This window comes from Rhineura floridana, chromosome 7 (genome assembly GCF_030035675.1).
Source record: "Rhineura floridana isolate rRhiFlo1 chromosome 7, rRhiFlo1.hap2, whole genome shotgun sequence".
Lineage (NCBI taxonomy): Eukaryota > Metazoa > Chordata > Lepidosauria > Squamata > Rhineuridae > Rhineura > Rhineura floridana.
Genome location: NC_084486.1, coordinates 119,261,682 through 119,286,394, shown reverse-complemented (window position 1 = coordinate 119,286,394; position 24,713 = coordinate 119,261,682). Strand labels below are relative to the sequence as shown.

At 41.9% G+C, this 24,713-nt stretch overlaps 2 protein-coding genes across 3 annotated transcripts in view; one reads left to right on the top strand and one right to left on the bottom strand.

The window, feature by feature from the left end:
- MED12L (mediator complex subunit 12L) overlaps positions 1–24,713 on the bottom strand; it is a 366,394-nt gene that overhangs the window by 153,890 nt on the left and 187,791 nt on the right. The gene's annotated exons all lie outside the window — the stretch shown is intronic.
- On the top strand, positions 4,900–8,545 carry P2RY13 (purinergic receptor P2Y13). 2 transcript variants are annotated; one of them, XM_061637048.1, is made up of 3 exons: positions 4,916–4,986; positions 5,987–6,103; positions 7,439–8,545. In XM_061637048.1, the coding sequence occupies exon 3, from the start codon at positions 7,454–7,456 to the stop codon at positions 8,462–8,464; it is 1,011 nt and encodes a 336-aa protein (XP_061493032.1). In that variant the 5' UTR covers positions 4,916–4,986; positions 5,987–6,103; positions 7,439–7,453; the 3' UTR covers positions 8,465–8,545. The 2 variants fall into 2 exon arrangements, with proteins under 2 accessions (XP_061493033.1, XP_061493032.1); XM_061637049.1 differs by lacking the exon at positions 5,987–6,103 and having other exon boundaries at positions 4,900–4,986.

The following is a 24,713-nucleotide window of genomic DNA, read 5'->3' as shown; positions in this document are numbered from 1 at the left end:
TCCTTACTTAAAGGCAGGAGTTACAGACTACAGGACAATATCAAGCATGTCCGCTATGACTCACAAATGGAGTGCATGGCTAGGGAGGTGGGGAGGAGGTCGGGGAACAGAATAATGCAAACTTGCATGTACATTTTTTGTGCAAATGTAGTAGCCTACAAAATGTTTATTTTATTTAACAAAATTTATATACCACTTGATTATAATAACATCTTTAAGCAGTTTACAAAAGAACCATAATACTAGCTGACTGCATGAACATACCCAGTGTTCCAGTGTGATTTTAGCCTAGCTGCTAAACATTCCTATAAGGAATGGTCATTTCACAAACACAAGACAGTTTTAGGCTGATTTAATTCACTAAGTAAAAGCTGACCTTTTCAAAACAAGCAATCTGCACTGAAAATCCAGAAAACAGGAAGCAACATATGGGCGGGGGGAGGGGTGGAAATAACACGCATAATTTTTATTTATATTCACAGTGCAAAATGAAACAGCAAATAATAGATGCCACCCTGGGCTCCTATTGGAAGGGTGGGATGTTAATCAAATAAATAAATAAATGTGTTAAGAGGGAATATAAATTGAGCAGTTAATGTGCATAGTAACGGGCCATTGTGCATGTTCACCATGGTGAATGTGCACATAATCCTTCCATGAAGAGGGAATCCCAACAAATTTTGGGGAATGTGCGTATCTTCAATAAATTCTGTACATTCTCTAGCCAGTTTGCATAATCCCCAACAGGTCTTAGAAAATGTACATATCTCAGATGAATTTTGTACATTCTCCAGCCATTATGCATAATCTCCAACAGGCCTTGGGGTATATACATAGAGTATCTTGATTGCACTTTGTACATTCTTTGGGGAATACACACATTCTTCAGTCCGTTTGCATAGTCTTCAAAAATATGCCTTTTTTCTATCTCTTGTTCATAAGTGTACAATCTGCACACACACATACACACACATGGGTTGCTTCTGGTCCACCATCTAATCTTACATGGCCCACAACATACCCTCCCATTGATCAGCAAAGCAGATAAAGATTAACATTTTTCTGCAGTCTGGCCCCCTTTTCATTATTCTCACCTGTTCCCTAGAAAAAAAGCTTAACAGCAGTATGAGGTCAATCATTGGAATTACAGGAGAGGGATGATTTAATCAGTTGAGGAAGGATTACCCAGCAGGGAAATTAGAGTTAGAAGAGAAAGAGTGTGAAAACCCCATAATGGATCCTGAGTTGGCCCCTCTGCCATCATCTGACAGCAACAAGCCTGGTGTGTCCCAGTTGTTCCAGGATGGTACAGAGGTTTGCCTGCCTCCTCCTCTGCCCTGGTGTGACAGGGCCGTAGATGCTCTGGTGGCCTCCCCGCTCTATAAAGCCCCATCAGTCTGGGGGGAGGGACTTAGGATTGCTCTCTTAGCAGCAGCAGGAAGAGGGAAGGAGTGAAGTGGCCACAATTTTTGTTCTGTGAACCAGGACACTGCACGGTCACCTTTAAACAAAAGTTAACTACAGCTTAAAGTGCTGCATGAACGCTGTCACTGATTTAGCCTGGATAAATTGGTAAGCAGAGCTTGGAAAAGTTATTTTTGAACTACAACTCCCATCAGCCCAATCCAGTGGCCATGCTGGCTGGGGCTGATGGGAGTTGTAGTTTACAAAATAACTTTTCCAAGCTCTGTTGCCAAGTAACCAGAATTTAAATCATGACCACACACTTTGATACCCTCTATGAAATAGAAAAAGTCACACTCACAGTGCAGTGTTACATCAAAATAAAGCTTAAGAAGGGCTAGGACTAAGGAAACAGCAATGATTTCAGGATGTCCTACAGGCTTAAAAGAAAGTTGGTTATTAAAACAAAAAAATTCATCACAAAATGCAAAAGAACTTCTAAATACAAAATCATGATTTTGCTATTAGGATTTTAGACATCAAATATGCTTTATAACTACACTTTAAAGATTTCATGTGATTTAACTGAAAAAAGGGATTATCTAACCAATGTTAACCCAACTAAAATTTTATTTTCACTTCTTATTTTTGGTACAAACTACTGTTCATACCACAGACTGATGAAGTTTGCAAATTGGCTAACAAAAGCAACAGTTTCCCTGATGTGCAATTCACTCTTCTTTGTGCTTCCTTAAGAGAAGACCACAAACAGGATTTCATGTGACCAAGGAAGCAAAAATAGGTCACTGCCATTCTTGTAAATACTGCAGCTGTAAGGTAAATTAGTTTTATGGCTTGGTGCTAGTTTACAATGGTGTTTCATAGGAGTATGCGTTTCATAAAGGCAACCTAAAATGAGCAGAGAAATGTTGAAAATATCAACTAATGAATGAAATAGGAAAGATTACATGTACGAACATCACATTCTATGGAAGTTCCACATTCAGAGGCAGTATGCCAGCCCACCTTCAAAGGGGCTCACTCTCGGCGCCCATCATTTGCTCAGCACAGCGAGCAAGTCCCACTGGCTGCAGTGCAGCCAATCTCAGCCACATCTTTACCTGCCCCACACCTTATCTCACATATGACATTAGGTGTGGGGTAGGAGGGTGAGGCTTGTGGAAAATGGCCTTGTGGGCCAAACCAGAACCCCTGTGGAAGAAAGGTTTCCCACCACTGCAGCATGCTATTAAATATCTGATATTGCTGGGGAGCAACAACAAGAAAGGGCTGTGTGTCCCACAGGCATCTTGTTTCCTACTATGGGAAGCAAGACGCTAAATTAGATGGACCTTTGGTTTGATACGACAGGGCTGTTATGTCCCTAAAAACATGAATGTTTTTAGCTATAACTGTGTTTTAGAATGTTTTTAACTCTTTTTAGAATGTTTTTCTTTTTGTTGTTGCTAAATTGTTTGCTGCCCTGGTCTCCTCTGGAAAGAAGGATGACATATAAATTCAGTAAATAAATAAATAACCATATATATATTGGCTGAGTAAAGAAAGCAGTTATAATGCTACTAATTAAAGCATAGTATCATCCTGGCAATATGCTACATAAGATACTTCTGTTATGTGCCCTTTCTCCACAAGGTAGGAAAATTACAAAGAAAAAAAAAGGTTGTCAGATAATGTGCGTCGTCATGAATATAGTGAGCATTTAAATAAGCAATGGCCACAACATTATTTGTTTTTTTAATCTAGAAATAAGGAGCTAAAAATCAAATGGTGAGGTATTTATTGCTTTGGTGATCCAACAGCTTTGTACAGAGTACTGAAATAAGGAAGGAGTGATGGTTCCATAGCAAAATCTTTGCAACTCCACTTGTTATTCACCAAATTCCACCACACTTTCTGTTGCTTAGGAAGCAAGGTTAATCAAGAGAACAATTCCAACAGCCATGCTGATTTATCAGCCTAAATAATACACTTAGATCAGATGTTTGGGCCTGTACCATGAGCTGACTGCCTTGAAGTCAATTATTCCTTGTAGCGCAAAGGGTAGGCTATAGTTAGATACAACAGGAAACTATAGTTTACTATGAAAGAGAATGTGTGAGAAGGGCTGTAAGTCAATGGTAGAAGCATTCAAAAGGTCCCAGATTCAAACCACAGCACTTTAAGATAGGACTGGGAAAGAGACCCCTCTCTGAAATCCAGGAGAGCCCCTCCAAGTCAATGTAGACAATGGGCTATATAAGCTGTATAAAGGCAGCTTCCTATGTTCCTGAAGTTCTTGTCTTCCCTGAACTGAAAGAATGACTTTTAAGCATTTTGTTATTATTTTGTTGTTGTTATGTGCCTTCAAGTTGATCAAAACTTATGGCAACCCTATGAATCAGCGACCTCCAAGAGCATCTGTCATGAACCACCCTGTTCAGATCTTGTAAGTTCAGGTCTGTGGCTTCCTTTATGGAATCAATCCATCTCTTGTTTGGCCTTCCTCTTTTTCTACTTCCTTCTGTTTTTCCCAGCATTATTGTCTTTTCTAGTGAATCATGTCTTCTCAAGATGTGTCCAAAGTTTGATAACCTCAGTTTCATCATTTTAGCTTCTATTTTTCGTAGTCCATGGTATGCACAAAGCTCTCCTCCAACACCACATTTCAAATGAGGTGATTTTTCTCTTATCCGCTCTTTTCACTGTCCAACTTTCACATCCATACAGAGAGATTGGGAATACCATGGTCTGAATGATCTTGACTTTAGTGTTCAGTGATACATCTTTGCATCTGAGGACCTTTTCTAGTTCTCTCATAGCTCCCCTCCCCAGTCCTAGCCTTCTTCTGAGTTCTTGACTATTGTCTCCATTTGGCCTGATGTCTGGGGCTGATGGGAGTTGAGCCCAACAACATCTGGAGGGCATTATGTTGGCTACTCCTGCTCTAGGTAATGTATATAAAAAACAGACTGCCTTCAAGTCGATCCCGACTTATGGTGACCCTATGAATAGGGTTTTCATGGTAAACAGTATTCAGAGGTGGTTTACCATTGCCTTCCTCAGAGGCTGACAGGCAGTGACTAGCCCAAGGTCACCCAGTGAGCTTCATGGCTGTGTGGGGATTTGAACCCTTGTCTCCCGGGTCATAGTCCAACACTCTAACCACTACACCACACTGGCTCTCAATGTATATAAGCACACAGTAAATATTGTATAACATTAGGTTCAAGCAGACATAATTGCTGATAAATTTTTAAAAATCTCTGTACAGAAGAAACAACATTTAAATGGCACTTAGCCTACAAATATATATGTTAATTAAAAGACCTAGGTATATAAAGGGTTTTAATGCATATCTTCATCAACAAGTAACAACAACAAAAACACACTGAATAAGGTGGGCTCAACCACCTGATACTTGAAAACTTTCCTTGAGGCTAGTAGCTGGGGAGGAAAAACCTGAGTGGTAAAAAAATGAGGAAGAACACCAAGTATGCAAGATTACTTATGAAACCAAGTCTCTCTAACATTGGTACATTTGTGTAGCACTGAAATACCAGCCACACATTCCTACAAAAAGAGGTAAGTTATTTTTTCATATGCTTGTCCTACAGATCTGAATTATCAAGCTACTTGTAGAAATACTTGATTCACAGAATTATTTAAAATTGTTTATGAAGTCTGTTCATATATACTCTCCATTTTAATTACACTAGTAAGGATGAGCTCTAATGTACTTTGCCGTCTAGAATCACAAGGCTGTAGCTAGCACAATGAAGTAAAATATTTTAATTATCTAACACAATGAGGCATCAAGAGAAGCAGCTTTGTTTAGATTTGGATTACAACACAGCAGCGACTTGCTAAATCAGATATATTATTACATTCTTATCCTGCACTCCCTCCAAGGAGCTGAGGCAGCATTACATTATGGGTGGAGAATATTTTTCAGCCCAGGGACCACATTCCATCTAGGTCAACCCTATAGGAGCTGTATGCCAGTGGTGGGGTGTGGCCACATACACACATAGCACACACATACCCACTCCCCCAGATGTTAGGCTTGAAAAAAGTGTTTTAGCCTAATTGCTGGAGCAGGAGGTAATCTTTCTGTAGCTTACAGTTGGCAAGGGAGGATTAACTAACCCTCCCTCCCCCACTCCCAACTGCACTCTTTAGGAAGATCACCCCACCATGTAGCCTTCTATTGGAGCCAACAAAAGGACTTTCCCCTTCAAGTGTAAATGTGATGGGGGGGGCTTTTCAGCAAGGTGGGCTACAGCTACGACCCCCTCCAAAAACACCTCTGTCCCACTGTAATCAGGTTTGAAAGAAGCCTTCTGCTGTATTGTAGCCTAACTACATAACTGGGGGGGTGCATCTGGGCATATATGGTCTTCCAATTTATTTTTTGTATGTAATTGCAGTGATCCAGAAAAGGAAACAACTAGCCCTGAGTGTGAGTCAGAGCCTTTGTCGTTTTGAAACTCAGTGTAATTTCAAATGCAGTCAATAATGTAGTGCAGAGCTCTGCTACCTATATTGACCCTGCTAATCCTGTTGGTTAATTGTTTTGAATCAGGAGGGATCATGAAACAAACTCCATAGGACTTGAGGAAATCAGGTGCACTGAACCGGCTCATCTAACACCCGAAAATATCATTGTTTATAAATTCCTTATGAACATCCTTCTTGCCAGGTGAACCCATGTGCAACTTGGAGTGGGGAGGAACAAAGTGTTACATTCAAATGTGTATAACAAAAATCCTAATGATTACCTCCAAAAGGTCTTCTGTATCTTTAAAAATTGTGCAGGGGGAAGGGAGAATTCCACCTTGTGGTTTTTCCCATTACAGTGTTGCAAGAACACCTGCACTTGGCTGACTTTCTCTTCTCCTAAAGATACAGGATCAGTCTCAGGCTCTGAGCCTGGCAACCCTAGTCTGAAACAATGCAGGGAAAGTGACAGCCGGAAAGTAACTCTGCCTGCCACTTCTCGTCTCTTGCGCTTTCCTGTAACAAAAGTGGCCACCTGTGCTTTTGGTTCCATGCAACTTAGTTCTTACCTCAGAACTAAAACCAAATTACCACAGTGGCTGCTTAAACCTCTGGGTTCTTTGTAATGGCAGAATTTGAATAGCTTTACACAAGACACAAAAGCTGCAAACAACAACATGCAAGCAGTTTATTTTCAGGCCCAACTCAAAGTGCTGGGTTTGACCTCTAAGGCCCTTCATAGCTTGGTATCTTGGAACCTGAAGGTTCACAACTTCCTACATATTCCTACCCAGGGCCCTACATCAACTGAGGTGCAGTGTGTGACTGTGAGGAAAAGGGATTTTTCAATAGTGGGGCCCTCATTGTAGAATGCCCACCGCAGAGATGTCTGTCTGGACCAGGCATCCCCCACCCCCAAGCCATTTCGATCACATTGTAGTTTTTAGCATTGCTTTAGTTCTGTATAGTTTATTCTCTGTTCTCCATTTTCTGTGATTCTTTAAATCCTTTTCGGTGTTGTTTTAATGCTGTGCTTTATCTTACTACATTTTTGAATTTGTTATTTTTAGTCTGTGAGCCACCCAGAAAACCTTTTGTTATAGGGCAGCCTATAAATAATGCCATAAAATAAATTAATGCAACTAATTTGTGCATCTTCTTCCCATGCTTTTGAGATCTGGAGCAAAGAAGAACTCATTCATGACCCCATAGGGAAAAGCTTGTGCTCTCCATGTGGATACAGGTCACACACGTCCCATGGGCAAGAAACAAATCTTCTCCTTTGCACAAGCCTCCCCCCAAAGCATGGAAATAGGATCTCACATTTCCAGAGCATATACAAATCCAATTCATTATTTGACTAGGTAAACATTACCTAGCAAGTAGACTAATGTTTATCTAGCAATAGGATGGTTTTTCATATGCCATGGAAATGCATTGTGCAACATTGTTTTCATATGAAAACATGAAAGAATTACGTATAACACTTTAAAGATTTTTATGAAGACTTACATTCTATCTAATATTTCTTCCACAGTCTCTCTTTTAAACCATGAATGGAAGTATCAACATCTCTAATGGGACAACATCCTTGTCTGGACAATGCCACCGAGACACCAGGATAGCCCATGTGGTATTCCCGCTCTTGTACAGCATACTTTTCCTCACTGGATTTCTGCTGAACAGTTTGGCTGTGTTGGCTTTTTTCCAGATTCCAACCTCTTCAAGTTTCATTGTGTACCTTAAGAATACCTTGGTTTCTGATTTCATAATGACACTTATGCTGCCTCTGAAAATTCTAACGGATTCAGAACTGGGGCTGTGGCAACTTAAAGCTTTCGTCTGCCGTTTCTCAGCTGTGATATTCTACAATACCATGTACATAAGCATAGTGCTCCTTGGACTTATTTCTTTAGACAGGTTTCTCAAGATCATTCGGCCATTTGGGAAGTTTTGGTTGCATAATGTCAGTTCAGCAAAAATTATTTCAGGGTTTGTCTGGTTCTTCTTTTTCGGCCTCTCCTTGCCAAATATGGTTTTGTCAAACCGTGAAGCCACACGTCTTTCTGTAAGGAAGTGTGCTTCCTTGAAGAGTCACTTGGGACTGAAATGGCATGAAGCTGTCAATTACATATGCCAGCTCATCTTCTGGACTGTGCTAATCTTAATTCTCCTGTTTTATATAATTATTGCTAAGAAGATCTATAGCTCTTATATAAAAACTCAGACAACAGAGTGCAAAATCAAACAAAGAGCCAAAACCAAGGTATTTATAATTGTAGCTGTTTTTTTCATCTGCTTTGCCCCTTTTCATTTTTCCCGTGTACCGTACACTCTTAGCCAGACTGGCAAAAATATTGACTGCAATATGCAGAACAAACTGTTCATTGCTAAAGAAAGCACTCTCTGGTTAGCCACTGCAAATATATGCATGGACCCACTGATATACATACTCCTGTGCCGACAATTTGTTGAAAAAGCTTTCTGTGCTAAATTACGGAAATCTAGGTATACAATTCAAGAACCTCCAACTATTGCACTGGACACTGGAATATCAGTATAGACTTCTTAGTTGGTAACTTTTTCTTATTCCAAAAATTGCACTACATCATTGTCAAATAAAATACATTTTAATTTCAAAAGGCTTTTTGTCTGATACGATTCCATTCTGAACTGCTGAAATAGTAGCTGTTTAAAAGAATGACAAGATTAGTGACTGGTAACTGGCCACCAATTGCCATTCATTCCATGAAGATGGCACAGGTTTTCTAAATAGACAGATATTGAAAACTATGTTTGCATATTGACTGCCAGCTTCTACAACACTAAATATTTCAGATAAGTGCAATCTACACCACGTTCTAGAAATATTCAGCCATTATTTCATAGCATCTCTATTCCTTGAGCTTCATCTTTTGCCTCTTCTTATATAGAAAACAGTGCATATTCCTATTCACTCTGTAGGTGTACTACAGATAGTTAACTGTGTCCAGATCTAATAGGACTGCCCACCTATTTAGAGAAGCAGAAGGACTGAATCCAATCCCGTCTGCCAATATATCAACATGAGAGCACGGATCAGCTGTTGACAAAAGTTCAAGTGGAGATTTTCCTGCACAACAATATGTGTGCAGCCTACTTCTGCATGTGACAATGTTATGATTACAGTACTGATAAAAATTTAATGAGTAGTCCATTCTTTGGGTATTTAGATCAGGGATAGGTTATCTTTGGTCCTCCAGATGTTGCTGGACTGCTAATTCCATATCTGTGAAAATTGGCCATGCTGGCTAGGGTTGGTGGGCTAATGGTTTCCCATCCCTGGTTTAGATCCTTCCAAATTCTGGTTTACATAACAATTGCTATGCTTGGTCAGATGCATGGGTCATCCACCTCAATGTTTTGACAGTTAGACATGCCTCATGAAGTTCTGCAAGCTAGGAAGATGGAAATATCCAACCCCTGCTCTTAGTTCCCAGGAACCACTAGAGATATACCATCTTCAAACACAAACTTATGTTGCCATGACCAGTAGCTATTGACAGACTAACCTTCATTTAGTTATTAATCAATTTTAAATCCATTACTTAGTTTAGGGCTGAGGAACCTGTGGCCCTCCAGATGTTGCTGGATTACAATTCCCATCATCCCTGACCATTGGCTCTGCTGGCTGGGACTAATTCAAGTTGCAGTCCAACAACATTTGGAGGGCCATGGGTTCTCCATCCATGTTTGCTGATTGAGTTCCCCCCTTTTGGGGGGAACAATTAATATGATTTAAAATATATATATTATTTACTTTAGATTTATTCAGATAGATCAAATAGCTAACAATAAAGACACAAATTATTATAGTGTCTTCTGTTCTAAATAATCTTGTACCATCACAACAATAATATAATTGCTTTTTAAATTTTCATTTTATTGCTTTTATTGTTAATGATCATGGATGTTTCAATAAATTAGACAGGCAAACATGCTAATGGTCATCACATTGTTATGTGAAATAATGAACTCTAGAGGCTGTATCTATGGAACATACTCTTGTCTCAAAAATACTACAATAATTGCAGAAGATGACAAAAACATTTGCATTCTCTGTCAGTGAATAAGTGCCCTCTATCCTGTCTCTCCACAGCAGTCTTAACTATATAAATCTTTTTAGTACCTTTTTGATTTACAGTTTTAGGGGCAGAAAAACCAGAACTGCATGCAATATTTTAAATTCTGAGACAGCATCAACAAAAATGGTGGTCTGTGTGGCATTTTATTTCTCTCCCTTTCCTAAAAAGTCCCAAGTCTTCATTTACCTTGTTCTCTACTGTGCCACTTTCAATGAACAAACTAATTTATCATATTAAAACTAATTTAATATATGCATCTGCCTGTTTGCAGTCAAATTTATATGCCCATATTTGTTGTATTCTAGTTTCCATCTACTTCATCATCATTTCCAGCAAGTGGCAGTCTGTAGCACCTGTGCTCCCAAATAATAATAATAATAAATTTAATTTATGTGTCGCCTATCTGACCAATGGCCACTCTAGGCGACGTACATACAATAAATATAGCAGAATACAGTACAAACTACAGTGAAATAATATAAATTATAAAAGCAAGCAATACATAATAGGAGGCATTTAAAACAGAAAGATATTAAGCCTCCCCAAAAGTCCTGAAAGCCTGCTGAAAAAGCCAGGTCTTTAAGGCCTTGCAGAACATATTCAGGGAAGAGATGTGCCGAAGATCTTGTGGGAGGGAGTTCCAGAGGGTGGGGGCCACCACTGAAAAGGCCCTCTCTCTAGTGCCCGCCAACCTAGCTGCTTTGGTTGGCGGGACTGAGAGAAGGCCTTGTGTGGCCAATCTTGTCAGGCAGCATGATTGGTGGCGTTGTAGGCGCTCCTTTAGATAAACTGGGCCGAGACCGTGTAGGGATTTAAAGGTTAATACCAACACCTTGAATTGGGCCCAGAAAACAACTGGAAGCCAGTGTAGATCGAACAACACTGGCGTGATGTGGTCCCGGCGACGACTGTTTGTGAGTAATCGAGCCGCCGCATTCTGAATAAGTTGTAGTTTCCGGACCGTTTTCAAGGGTAACCCCACGTAGAGCGCATTACAGTAATCTAATCGAGAGGTGACCAGGGCATGTACTACCAGTGGGAGCTGATGAACAGGAAGGTAGGGTTGCAGCCTACGTATAAGGTGTAGTTGGTACCAAGCTACCCGGCTCACAGCCGAAATCTGAGCCTCCATGGACAGCTTGGAATCAAGTACAACCCCGAGGCTGCGGACCTGGTCCTTTAGGGGCAAACTCACCCCATTGAACTTCAGGTCAACGGTTCCCAACCTTCTCTTGTCCCCCACGAGCAGTACCTCGATCTTGTCGGGGTTCAGTTTCAGCCTATTCCTTCCCATCCATCCACTCACGGACTCCAGGCACTTGGACAAGGTCTCCACAGCCAACTCTGGTGAAGATTTAAATGAGAGATAGAGCTGAGTGTCATCCACATATTGGTGACACTGCAGCCCAAATCTCCTGATGATTGCCCCCAGCGGCTTCATATAGATGTTAAATAGCATGGGAGAGAGGATAGAGCCCTGTGGCGCACCACAATTGAGAGGCCAAGGGTCTGAAACCTCCTCCCCCAATGCCACCTGTTGGTACCTATCAGAGAGAAAGGAGCGGAACCACCGTAATACAGTGCCTCCTATTCCCAATCCCTCTAGGCGATATAAAAGGATACTGTGGTCGACAGTAGCAAAAGCCGCTGAGAGATCGAGGAGGACAAGGAAGGTAAATTCTCCCCTATCTAATGCCCTCCTCATATCATGTACCAGAGCGACCAAGGCTGTTTCAGTTCCGTGACCAGTCCTGAAGCCCGATTGGTATGGATCTAAGTAATCCGTTTCATCCAAGTGTGTCGACAACTGATTGGCCACCACTCGCTCAATGACCTTGCCCAAGAATGGTAAATTCGAAATTGGGCGAAAGTTATTAAAAACTTGGGGATCCAAGGAGGGCTTCTTTAAGATGGGCTTTACAATTGCCTCCTTGAGGGCTGATGGCATCACACCCTCTTTCAAGGATGCGTTTACCACCGCCTTGATCCCCTCACCCAATTTCTCTCTGCATCTCATGATGAGCCACAATGGGCAGGGGTCAGTTAGACAGGTGGTAGGCCTTACAGTCGTGAGCACCTTGTCCACATCCTCAGAAGAGAGAGGCTGAAAACGATCCCAGCATACCGGCGTGCAACTGGTCAACTCTGATTCATCCACTGTATCCACGGCGCACGGGATCGAGCTCCGTATGTGTTCGATTTTATCAGCAAAGTGCTTAGCCAAAATGTCACAGGAGGCTTTTGACTATTCCAAGGGTTCCTGAGCAACTGGACCGACCAGGCTTCGGACCACTTGGAACAACCTCCTGGAACAGCACTCTGCAGACGCAATAGAGGCAGTAAAGAAAGCCTTCTTTTCTGTCCTTATTGCCACTTGGTAGGCAGTTACTGCTGCTCTAACTTGTGTCCGGACACTTTCGGAGTGGGATTTCCGCCACCGGCGTTCTAGTCGTCTCACCTCCTGTCTCAGAGTACGCAGCCGTGGTGTATACCATGGTGCTAACTGAGTTCTATTCAGGGGGAGAGGACGTTTCGGAGCCACCCGGTCTAACGCCCCGGTGATCTTTCCATTCCACTCCATCACCAGGGTTTCAACCGGGCAACCTTCAGCAGGTTCCAGTTCCCCTAGCGCAGTCAGGAATCCATCAGGATCCATCAGGCGCCTGGGGCGGACCATTCTAATAGGTCCTTTACCCCTGCGGAGAGGGTGTGGCAACGTGAAGTCCATGTTTACCAGATGGTGATCTGACCATGACACAGGAGTGGAAAGAACCACTCCCAACTTCAGAGCACTTTTCTTCTCTCCCAGGACAAACACAAGGTCGAGAGCATGACCGGCTACATGGGTATATTACACAATATATTACATCCAACAGCAGTGGGTGTACCACTATACCAATTCCAATGTCATTCCTGGTTGTGAAATTAACTAATTACAACTTAGGGGTGAACTTTCTTTCTAGTACAGCTAGGTTGGCTCCACAGAAATGACAAGAATAGAAAACGGTCATTAGCACTCCATCCACATGGGTTTAATCAGTTAGATTCAGACATACTATTTTGATGGAAGAGTTCTACAAAATCATACATCTGAGAAATAACATCTTAAGACTTTCTCACCAATTACTTCCCACATCACACTTCCCCAGCCTGACAAGCAACACTTCAGTTTCTCCTTTTGCCTCATCAGCAATGAATCATGGGGTTGTAGGCAATGAACTTTTACCCAGAGTAAGCTCATTGAAAATAATAGACTGAAATTAGTCCATTAATTTGGGTCTACTCTGAGTATGACTAGCATTGGATACAACCCATATCAAGCAATAATTATGACTGTGAATTGGGTGGTATGCCATGCTACTCACAGCTGGTCTTCTGTTAGTCGACTTTATTGGACTATAACCCTAATTCAATGAAGAACATGCCATTTTGAAAACTTTCAACACAAGACACTGGCACAATGGAATATATAATGTCCTGTTTTATAATCAGGTCTGTCTATATATGACAGGCAATCCAGTTTTGTAAGCTAATTGATTCAAATTTGAGAGAGATTAGGCCTAAAATGAAATTTTCTACGCTGAAATATTTGCCTGTAATCTCATGGGATTAATGCATGGGAGCCTATTTTGCCATGCTTATATGCAGCAGAAAACCTCTGCTTTTCATGAGGTGCACATGTGTCCAATAAACATGTGTATTAAATTACAGTTACCTAGATGCAAAGAACATGCAGTGGATTGTTCTGACTTCTATGTATGAAATTTGTCTTGTGTTTTATGCATTAATGTGTGCACTTGAAAAAGTAAAACACATATCAGGTGGAAAGTATTTTTCAATTAATGGCACATTACGATAAGCCACACACCACGGCTTAATGAGCACAAGTGAATGGCTACTAGCCATGAATGTCAGTTTCTGTGCTCAGGTCCTGCTTGCGGGCTTCCCATAGGCTTCTGGTTGGCCACTGTGAGAACAGGATGCTGGACTAGATGGGCCATTGGCATGATCCAGCATGCCTATATTCTTATGAATCATGCACTCTTCATTCCTCTCCACTTGCAGGGACTCTCGCAAAGCAAGAGTCAATGCTCTACCAACCCATATGCTGGACTGGCTTTCAGAAAGTGGCTGTTCTTAGTTCAACAATCTAAATAATAAAATCACATTTTTAAAAATAAAATCTTTGCATTTTTTCTTCTTCTTAAAAATAAAGTCAGTGTCTCTTTCGATACAAGCTGTACTCAGAAGTGGATTTGGACTACATGACATAAGGATGAAGACGAGAAACCCAGAAATCATCAGAATAAGATCTCTCTCCCTCTGTCTACAGAAAGCTGCTATCTCAAACCCTGGGCAACCTAGTAAAGGGCTTCCCTCCCTTTTAATAGCTGTGCTATATTTGGCTATTTTAATGGGTTTGGGTTCATTATGTTTCATGTTGCGCCATTTAAAACAAAACTGCTGGAGAGTGCCTAGAGGGGCTTTGGCAGAGAGTTGGGGTGAGGCACTTTATTCTATTCTCAGTGCTCTTGCTCATATTTGTTCCTACTCCTTTGTTCAACCATTACTTTTTCTATAAGCTTCAGAGTCCTAATACTGCAGCCATTTTGCTGTTGACCAGTATCAGTTTAGACATTTTGGTCAGACCTCTCTTAGTAGGACCTGATTCCCAGCCTTTGCCAGTGCATTGCATTATATTGTTTTTAGATCTCCCATTCTCTGTACTTTGTGGTTCATTTTATTGTATTTTATTGTATTTTGTATTAATCTGTTGTTCACCGCCCAGAGAGCTATGCTAGTCGGGCGGTATATAAATTTAATAAATAAATAATATATAAGTATTGCATACCTTCTCAGTATTGAAAGAAGTCCATTGTCATGGGTCAGAGCATTTCCTGGTTGGGAAACTAGGTTTGGTCAAGAGGTTTCGTTTCACAGTAGGGTTCCTCCACGCAGGTCTGCCCTTAAGAGTTATGGAATCCTGACCAGGTTGCTGTCAGGGTGCTGACCAGGTTGCTATCTGATAGTGAGTGGAGAAGAGTGGGGGTTATTTTTATCTCTTCCCCACCACCCTTGGCTGCTAGTAGTCTTCACCAGCTGAGGAGATGACCTATCTCCTGCAAAATTCAGCCCACAATTCAAAAACAGCAACCCCAGAGGCAGGCCTGTAACATCTGGCTTCAATCAGTTCTCCAGGGAGCTAGATAAGGCCTGCTGCTGTCAAGTGGTAGGCTGCAACTGGCAGGTCTACCCCAAAGGGCATTGTCCCTATTGGGTCATTCCTTCAGGGTTGGTCTGAGGGTTAGCGTCCATCCTTTTTTTCTGTTTTTCTCTGTGATGTTTGTTGGATATTTGTGACATATTTATAGGAATGTGTTTTCACTGGAATGAGAGACTAGTGTGGAAACAGCAAGTGCAGGACAAAGCCATTTGACCCACTCAGGGTGAGAGTTTATAGTGGGGAGTGGAAGAAAATCCCCCTAGGTGAGAGACAGGAGGAAGAGTTTACAACACCCCAGGTGAGAAGTGGGTAGTGTTTAACCAGGATGTTGGATCTATCATTTTTTTTCTTTCTGTGTTCTGTCATTGTGATTAGAGGTGGGTTACAAGAATTATGTCTGGGCCAGAGACACGGGAGGAGGAGAATGGGTTTGCCAACTCTGTGATGGTAAGAAGGGGAAAAGGTATACAGGAAGAAGGAGGAGGGCTAGCTACATCAAAACCCTCCTTCTTAGCCAATCATCTGGCCTGGTCATTTTGCTGCTACATGCCAGGCCTGTCCAGATTAAAAAGTCTAGAGCTGACTTGGTATGTATAACTGAAACTGGGGGAGATGGGCTGGGTAGCCCAATCAATGCTAACCCAGCTGTGTCTGCCTGGATACTTAATGCAGCAACAGTCTCAGTCAGGGGGGCAGGCCAGGGAAGTCACTATCATCCATAAAAATTCCATCTCCCTCACCAGGAAACTGATCCGTACTGTATCTGGGTTCGAGGGATTGTTTGTGGTGCTGGGTCAGAGACAGAAGAGGGTTCTGCACTACAACCTCCCTAACCGAGCTTGCACAAGTAGTCTCAGATGTGGTGGTGGAGAATGCTTTCACAGTAGTGTTGGCAAACTTCAATATCCATGCTGAGGCTGCCTCAAAAGGACCAGCTTGGGACTTCATGGCCTCTATGACAACCATGAGGCTGTCTCAGGAAATCACTGGTTCAACACATAAAAGTCATACACACCCTTGACCTGGACTTTGCCACAGAGCAGATTGGTAATACTCGTTGATTGGGGGAGGGGGGAGCACTGTGAATCCGTTGTCATGGATGGATCATTGACTGGTGAGGTTTGGGCTGAAAGCAGCTATTTCATGCTGCAGGGGTGGAGGGCCTATTGAGATGGTCCACCTTCAGAGCCTAATGGAATCTGATGGAATCCTGAATGCTCTGGCAGATTTTCAGACTGACATGGCTGGCACTCCTGTTGAGGCTCTCGTCACACTGTGAAATGGTGAGATGTGTAGAGCCATTATCACTTCTAAGTGGAATTATGGAATGATCTCCCGGACGAGGTGCACCTGGCGCCAACACTGTTATCTTTTCGGCGCCAGATCAAGACTTTCTTCTTCTCCCAGGCATTTTAGCACGTGTTTTTAAATTGCTTTTTTTTAAATGTGTTTTTAAATTTGTATATTTGTTTTTAATGTTTTTAATTGTTGTAAACCGCCCAGAGAGCTTCGGCTATGGGGCGGTATACAAATGCAATAAATAAATAAATAAGTGTCCTTGCCATTGCTGTGGAGCATATACATAACCTTGGTACTCTAATGACTTGTGTGCAATGAAACAGGAGGGTAAACGGCTAGAGTGCAGATGGTGTAAATCTCGGTCTGAACCTGACCAAATACGGGTGAAGTTCCATTATTGCACTTACCAGCTGGCAGCAGAAAAGGTAAGAAAGCTTACTTCTCCACCAACATTGTAGCCGCAACTAGCCATCCAGCAGAGCTTTTCTGAGTGGTGAATGGGCTTTCATCATCTGGCCACGACAGATTAGCTCTGACACCCTGGGCAGCTTGCTGTAACAACATTGTGAGGCATTTTAGGGGGAAATTGCTCGGATTTAGACAGAGTTGGATGCCACAATTAGATCAAGTCCAATAGAGGCATCCAGTGCACTGTCTGTTCCATCTGTGCCAGATCAGTTTTGATTTTGATTTGTGGCCTAAGGATGTAGACAAGCTGTTTGAAGAAATATGGCCAACTACCTTGACCATTGCCCATCTTGGCTTCTTAAAGGGATGAACCCTGGATGGGTCCAGGGATGTATTAATGCTTTATTGGAAGAGGAGGTGGTGTGTCCCCTCCTTAAGAGGATTTCCCTGGACCTGGAAGTGTAAAATAACTATTGTCATTTCAAGAAAGTAGTTGTGGAGGCCCAATGTTCAACACCATGGAAGTATTTTTATGGTGTCCTGCAAGGTTCTATCCCACCCCCATGCTATTTAACATCTATATGAAGCCACTGGGAACGGTCTTTTGGAGTGAAAAGTCACCAATATGCAGATAATACCCAGCTCTGTCTCAGTTCCATTTGAATCAGGAGAGGCTGCTGAGGTGCTAGACAGGCAGGGCCAGCCCCAGGCATGCCAGAGCCCTTGGGCATCAGCTTGCCCTAGGCCCCAGCATGTGCACACGCAAGCGCCCCCATGCCCCCCCACCTACCTGTCTCCTGTCTTTTAGCATTGCCATTAACCAAGATGGCGGCCACGGTTTCCCTAAGGGGATGAAGCCTTCACCGCCATCTTGGTTGATGGCACACGTGCGCTACATGCGTTCATCTCTGCCATCAACCAAGATGGCGGCAGGAGCTTCAGCACCTTAGGGAAACCTCGACTGCCATCTTCATTAAGGGCAATGCTAAAAGGCAGGAGACAGGTAGGTGGGGCAAGGGAGTGGCAGGCAGGTGGAAGCTCCTGCCCTGCGATCCGCAGCTGCTGCCGTAGATCACATAAGGGGAAAGGAGGGCCCCCTAAGGGCCCCCTGTAGCTCCAAGGGCCCTCAGCCAGTGCCCCATCTGGCTGCCCTTTAGAACCAGCCCTGTAGACAGGTGCTTGGAAGCAGTGGATGTAGGCCAACAAATTGAAGCTGAATCCTGAAAAGACAGATGTGCGTTTCATGTTCTTGAGCCCAGAATATAGGAAGATGGTCTGCTCTGGATGGAGTTGCACTCCCCTGGAAAGAACAGGTTTATAGTTTGGGGTGTTCCGGACCTGAATCCAACATTGCTACTTGAGGATCAAGCGGCTAGGAGCGCCTAGTTTCAGGTCTGGATGGTTTGCCAGGTACAGCCCCTTTTAGACAGAGATTACTTGGCCATAGTACTCTATGCTGTGGTAACTTGCAGACTGGATTTGTGCTCTGTGTGGTGCTGCTGTTGAAGACGGCACAGAAACTCCAAAATGCAGCAGCCAGATTACCAGCTGGAGTTCCCTTTAGAACTTGAGTAACTGCTGCACTGGTTGTCAGTTCGTTTCTGAGCCCATGTTTAAACCCCAAATTACTTATGCTCCAAATATCTGAAAGACTGCCTGCTTCCCTACATACTCTCTTGGGTGTTAAGACTGGCAGAGAGGACACTCTTGGTAGTTACATTGCCCTCAGAAGTTTGAGGGGTGGTGGCCCAGGACAGGGCATTTTCTGTGGTGGCTCCTAGGTTGTAGAATTCCTTCCCCACAGAGGTGTGTGCAGCATCTTCATTATATAGTTTCTGCCGTATGCTGAAGATACACCGCTCTACCCTGGCCTTTGAAACCTGAGATTGGTGTTTTAAGGATGCACCCTATTTGACTGTAATTTGTTCTGTTTTTATAAATTTTAAATTTTTGTAACCCATCCTGGGACCTGGTGGTGAAGGGCGAGTAATAAATAAATTTCATCATCATCATCATCCAATGGATTCCAGAATGCTCAAGGGAATTTCCCAACAGACAGAGCTGGTGATTCTGTCAAGAGCCCGGTCTTGCTGTAGAATGGTGAGATCCAATGGGCCACTGACACAATCATTCCTAAATGCCTTCTCCAGGGTTCTGGGTGGCTGCTGACCCTTGGTATTCTGAGGCAATGAAGCAGGCTGGATGACAACTAGAGTGGACATGGCATAGAACTCACTGCAAAGATGACCAATCAATCACACATTAGGGCACATAATGGTGCCTACTGCGTGGCTGAGAAGGCCGGCTTTGCAGCTTCTGTTGTAACCTCAAGTTGCCATCCAGCAGTTATTTTGAGAGGTGCAAGGTTTACTCACATGCAACCTGGTGAATGGGATGAGCAACTTTTGATACCATTCACTATGATATCCTTGAATTCACATCAGCTCTGTGAGTTAAAGAGACAGTGTGGCGTAGTGGTTAGGGTGTTGGACTACAACCTGGGAGACCAGGGTTCGAATCCCCACATAGCCATGAAGCTCACTGGGTGACCTTGGACCAGTCACTGCCTCTCAGCCTCATGAAAACCCTATTCATAGGGTCGCCATAAGTTGGAATAGACTTGAAGGCAGTACATTATATTTACTGTGAGTTAGAAGCACAGTTTTGCAGTAGTTCTGCTCCTACTTATTTCAGAGAGTGGCATCAGGTTACTTCTTCCTCCTGGCAATTATGCTATGGGGTCCCCAATATTTATTTATTTATTTATTGCACTTGTATACCGCCCCATAGCCGAAGCTCTCTGGGCGGTTTACAGCAATCAAAAACATTAAAACAAATATACAATTTAAAACACATATTTTAAAAACAATTTAAAACACAATTTTAAAATTTAAAACAATATAAAAACAATTTAAAACACATGCTAGAATGCCTGGGAGAAGAGGAAAGTCTTGACCTGGTGCTGAAAAGATAACAGTGTTGGCGCCAGGCGCACCTCATCAAAAGCATCATTCCATAATTTGGGGGCCACCACTGAGAAGGCCCTCTCATCTATCTGAAGTCATTGGGAGTTGTTCTCAGGAGATCTGGAGTGTGGTCTTATCAGTATGCAGATGATAGTCAGTTCAATTTCTCTATTACATCTGAGTCAAGTTCGACAGCAGAGTTCTTTTTTATTGTCATCGTGCTGCTACAGATAGGTAGGAAACCCTGTTCAGCATTTTCTAATTTCAGAAGTTACTAATAAGATTGCTTCAAGAAGTAATTACAGACTTGCCTATGCTTCACTATTGGAATTATCTTTAAAACTTCCTCATCTGCACACTGTACAGTGATATATGATTTATTAATTACTTTTTATCTTAATATCAGGTACAACATGTTCAATATTGGGTAGTATTATTTTAATATAGACTATAATATTAAGAACTTCCTCATCCTTACCTAGAAACTTAGGAAGCTACCTTAAACTGAGTCAGACCATTGGTCCATCCAGCTCAGTATTATCTACACTGATTGGCAATGGCTCTCCAGGGTTTCAGGTAAGGGTCTCTCCTAGCCATACCTGGAGATGTCAGGAACTGAACTTGAGACCTTTTGCATGCAAGTCAGATGCTCTACCACTGAGCTATAGCCCTCCTCCCTTACACCCAACAGACAGAGAAGCCATATTTAAACAGTACTCTGGCCACACCATTCCAAGTACATGATACAGAAATGGGTGAGTTAGAGGAAGCTGGTGCATTGTGGGGATTTACAGATACTCTAACTTTTCTTTATAATATAATCGGTGAGGTGGACATCAACAAACCCAAGAACTCATTTTTCTACATCTGTTATTTGTGTATGACAGTGACTCAAGTTTAGATTCTTTAGAGCCAGTGTAGTATGACTCATTATTTAAAGTAGGAACTCTCTGTGTGGCCTCAGCTAGAAATAGCAAACTCTTACTTCATACAATCAGGATAGTTGGGAGAATGAGTAAGACTCCATACACTAAAAATAGCTATATATATATATATATATATATATAAGAAATATGGTTTTTAACACCTTCAATGTCACCATGGACATCATTCATCCCTGAAAATTCGCTACTATCAACAACAGAAATCTTTGTGAAAGATACACATATCATGAAGTAGACATGAAAGAGGGACCATAGCATCAATTACTCCCCTCCAGGATGCACAGCTTAATGTGGTGAGGGGGTTTGAGAGTGTTGAAGAAGCTGAGAGCAATGCTGTCAGGAGTCTAGACCAAGAGGCTAGACTCCTAGCAGGGGCACCCAAGGTGGAATGGTCAAAGCTGAAACACCAGACTAAGATGCATCCAAACTCAGAGAAAGGCAATGGTAAACCACCTCTGAAAATCTCTGACCAAGAAAACTCTATGAACAGAGTATCCAAAATGCAACACGAGATAGTGCTGGAAGATGAGACCCCCAGGTCAGAAGGCACTCACCGAGCTACTGGAGAAGAACAAAGGACAAGTACGAGTAGCGCTGTGACTAATGATGCAGCTGTGTCAAAGCCGAAAGGAGGCCCAGAGGCTGATGTGCACAGATGCGAAAGGAGAGCCCAGAGTTGTACGACACACACCATAGGAACATGGAATGTGAGAAGCATGAACCAAGGAAAGTTAGAAATTGTCAAGCAAGAAATGAAACGCATCAACATTACAATACTTGGCATTAGTGAATTAAAATGGACGGGAATTGGACATTTTCAGTCAGGCAACTACAAAATATTTTATGCAGGAAATGAGAAATTAAGAAGAAACAGACTTGCTTTAATAGTGAGAAGTGTTGTAGAAAAAGCAATTAGGAGCTATAGCGCAAGGTCTGAGCGAGTGATATCAATGAGATTAAATGGGAAACCTATTAAAATAACCATCATCCAAGTCTACGCTCCAACAGCAAATGCAGAAGAAGAGGAATTGGAGAGATTTTATGCAGAAGTACAGGAAGAAATTGATCACACACCAAAACAAGATGTGCTGCTGATAATCATGGGGGACTGGAATGCAAAAGTAGGGAACAGAGAAGAACTAGGAAATGTGGGGAAATGGGTCTTAGGAGATAGAAATGAAGCAGGAGAAAGACTTACTGAATTCTGTGAAGACAATAATTTTTTTCTCGCAAACACATTTTTTGAGCAACCGAAAAGACGACTATACACGTGGACATCACCAAATGGGCAATATAGGAATCAAATTGATTATATGATTGGTAGCAGAAGATGGAGAGGTAAAAACAAGACCAGGAGCAGACTGCAGTACAGATCATGAACTGGTCATATCGAAAATCAGAGTAAACCTAAAGAAGAACAAAGCAACCATAAAACCAAAATACAATTTAAATAACATTCCAGAAGAATATAAAGATCAAATAAGGAACAATTTGTGGCTTTAAACTTAGTTGACAGAGAACCAGAAGAACTATGTACTGAAGTCAGAGACATTATCAGGGAAGAATACAAAAAGACAATACCTCTAGTTTAAAAGAGAGAAAGACCTCAATGGATGACTGAAGAAACTCTTAAAATGGTTAGAGAGAGAAGGAAAGCAAAAGCAAAAGGAGATAAAAACACAGTCAGAACCCTAAATGCAGCAACTAGTACGTAGGGACAAAGAGAACTATTACAATAGTTATTGTATAGAAATAGAAGAGGACAACAAAAAGGGTAGAACAAGAGCCCTATTCCAAAAGATTACACAAATTAAGGGGAAATTTAAACCAAGAGTAGGGATGTTGAATAATCAACAGGGGAACACACTGACTGACCGAGATAAAATAAAAGGAAGATGGAAGCAATACACTGAAGAACGCTATAAAAGAGATGTCAGGATGACATATTCATTCATGGAGGAACTATATGATGAAGAACCAGAAATTTTAGAAAGTGAGGTGAAAGCTGCTCTCAAATCTGTCCAAATATTGACAAACATTTGTCAACAAATATGGAAAACTAAACAATGGCCCACAGACTGGAAATGTTCAATATACATCCCAATTCTAAAGGGGATCCCGGGGAATGCAGTAATTATCAAACTATTGCCTTAATATCCCATGCAAGTAAAGTAATGCTCAAGATGTTACAACAAAGGCTCTTACCATATATGGAGTGAGAAATGCCAGATGTCCAAGCTGGATTTAGAAAGGGAAGAGACACCAGAGATCATATTGCAAACATACGTTGGATAATGGAATGGACCAAGGAATTTCAGAAGAAAATCACCCTGTGCTTTATAGATTACAGCAAAAATATGCAGACAATACCATACTAACCAGTAATGATTTGAAATGAATGCTAATGAAAGTTAAAGAGGAAAGCACCAAAGCAGGACTACAGCTGAACCTCAAAAAGACTAAAGTAATGACAACAGAAGTTATGTAACTTTAAAGTTGACAACAAGGACACTGAACTTGTCAAGGATTATCAATACCTTGGCACAGTAGTTAACCAAAATGGAGACAATAGTTAAGAAATCAGAAGAAGGCTAGGACTGGGGAGGGCAGCTGTGAGAGAACTAGAAAAGGTCCTCGAATTCAAAGATGTATCATTGAACACTAAAGTCAAGATCATTCAGACCATGGTATTTCCGGTCTTTATGTATGGATGTGAAAGTTGGACAGTGAAAAAAGCAGGTAAGAGAAAAAGCAACTCATTTGAAATGTGGTATTGGAGGAGAGCTTTGTGCATACCATGGACTGTGAAAAAGACAAATAATTGGTAGTTAGAACAAATTAAACCAGAACTATCACTAGAAGCTGAAATGATGAAACGGAGGTTATCATATTTTGGACACATAATGAGAAGACATGATTCACTAGAAAAGATGATAATGCTGGGGAAAACAGAAGGGAGTAGAAAAAGAGGAAGGCCAAACAAGAGATGGGTTGATTCCATAAAGGAAGCCACAGACCTGAACTTACAAGATCTGAACAGGATGGTCCATGACAGATGCTCTTGGAGGTCACTGATTCATACGGTCACCATAAGTTGTAATCGACTTGAAGGCACATAACAACAGTATCAATTACAAATCTCTCAAGATTTCATAAAATCTGATGTTTTACAAGCAGCACTGCATGACTTTTTGGAAGTGGTTTAATAAACATATATAAACATAATAAACATAATATATGTTAATTAGGGTTGCCAGGTTCTTGGCCTGAGACTGATCCTGTATCTTTAGGAGAAGAAAAAGTCAGCCAAGTGCAGGTGTTCTTGCAACTCTGTAATGAGAAAAACCACAGTGTAGAATTCTCCCTTCCCCCTGCCCAACTTTTAAAGATACAAAAGACCTCTTGGTTGCCTGGCCTGGCCTTCAAGAGGTCTTCTGTATCTTTAAAAGTTGTGGAGGCAGGAGGGAGAATTCCACCTTGTGGTTTTTCCCATTAGAGTTGCAAGAACACCTGCACTTGGCTGACCTTCTCTTCTCCTAAAGATACAGGATCAGTATCAGGCCATGGAGCTGGCAACCCTAATGTTAATAAACATATATAAACATAATAAACATAACCACTTTTTGGAAGTGGTTTAATAAACATATATTGGCAAGCACCATCTGCAGTGGCCCACATATTACTGCATGTTGTAGTTATCAGCCAGGAGTCACACTTAACATTCACCATTCCTGAGGGATGACCGATGGGCCTTACCCATCTCTTGCTGGTGCCGTGATGCTGTACCTGCAGAGGCCACTAGCAACCTGTGCTGATGGGAACTAATGTTGTCATTAGCCTACAATTA

What these genes read in the sequence shown, in the direction of transcription:
- P2RY13 (XM_061637049.1), top strand. Translation starts at nt 7,454, where the DNA reads ATGAATGGAAGTATCAACATCTCTAATGGGACAACATCCTTGTCTGGA.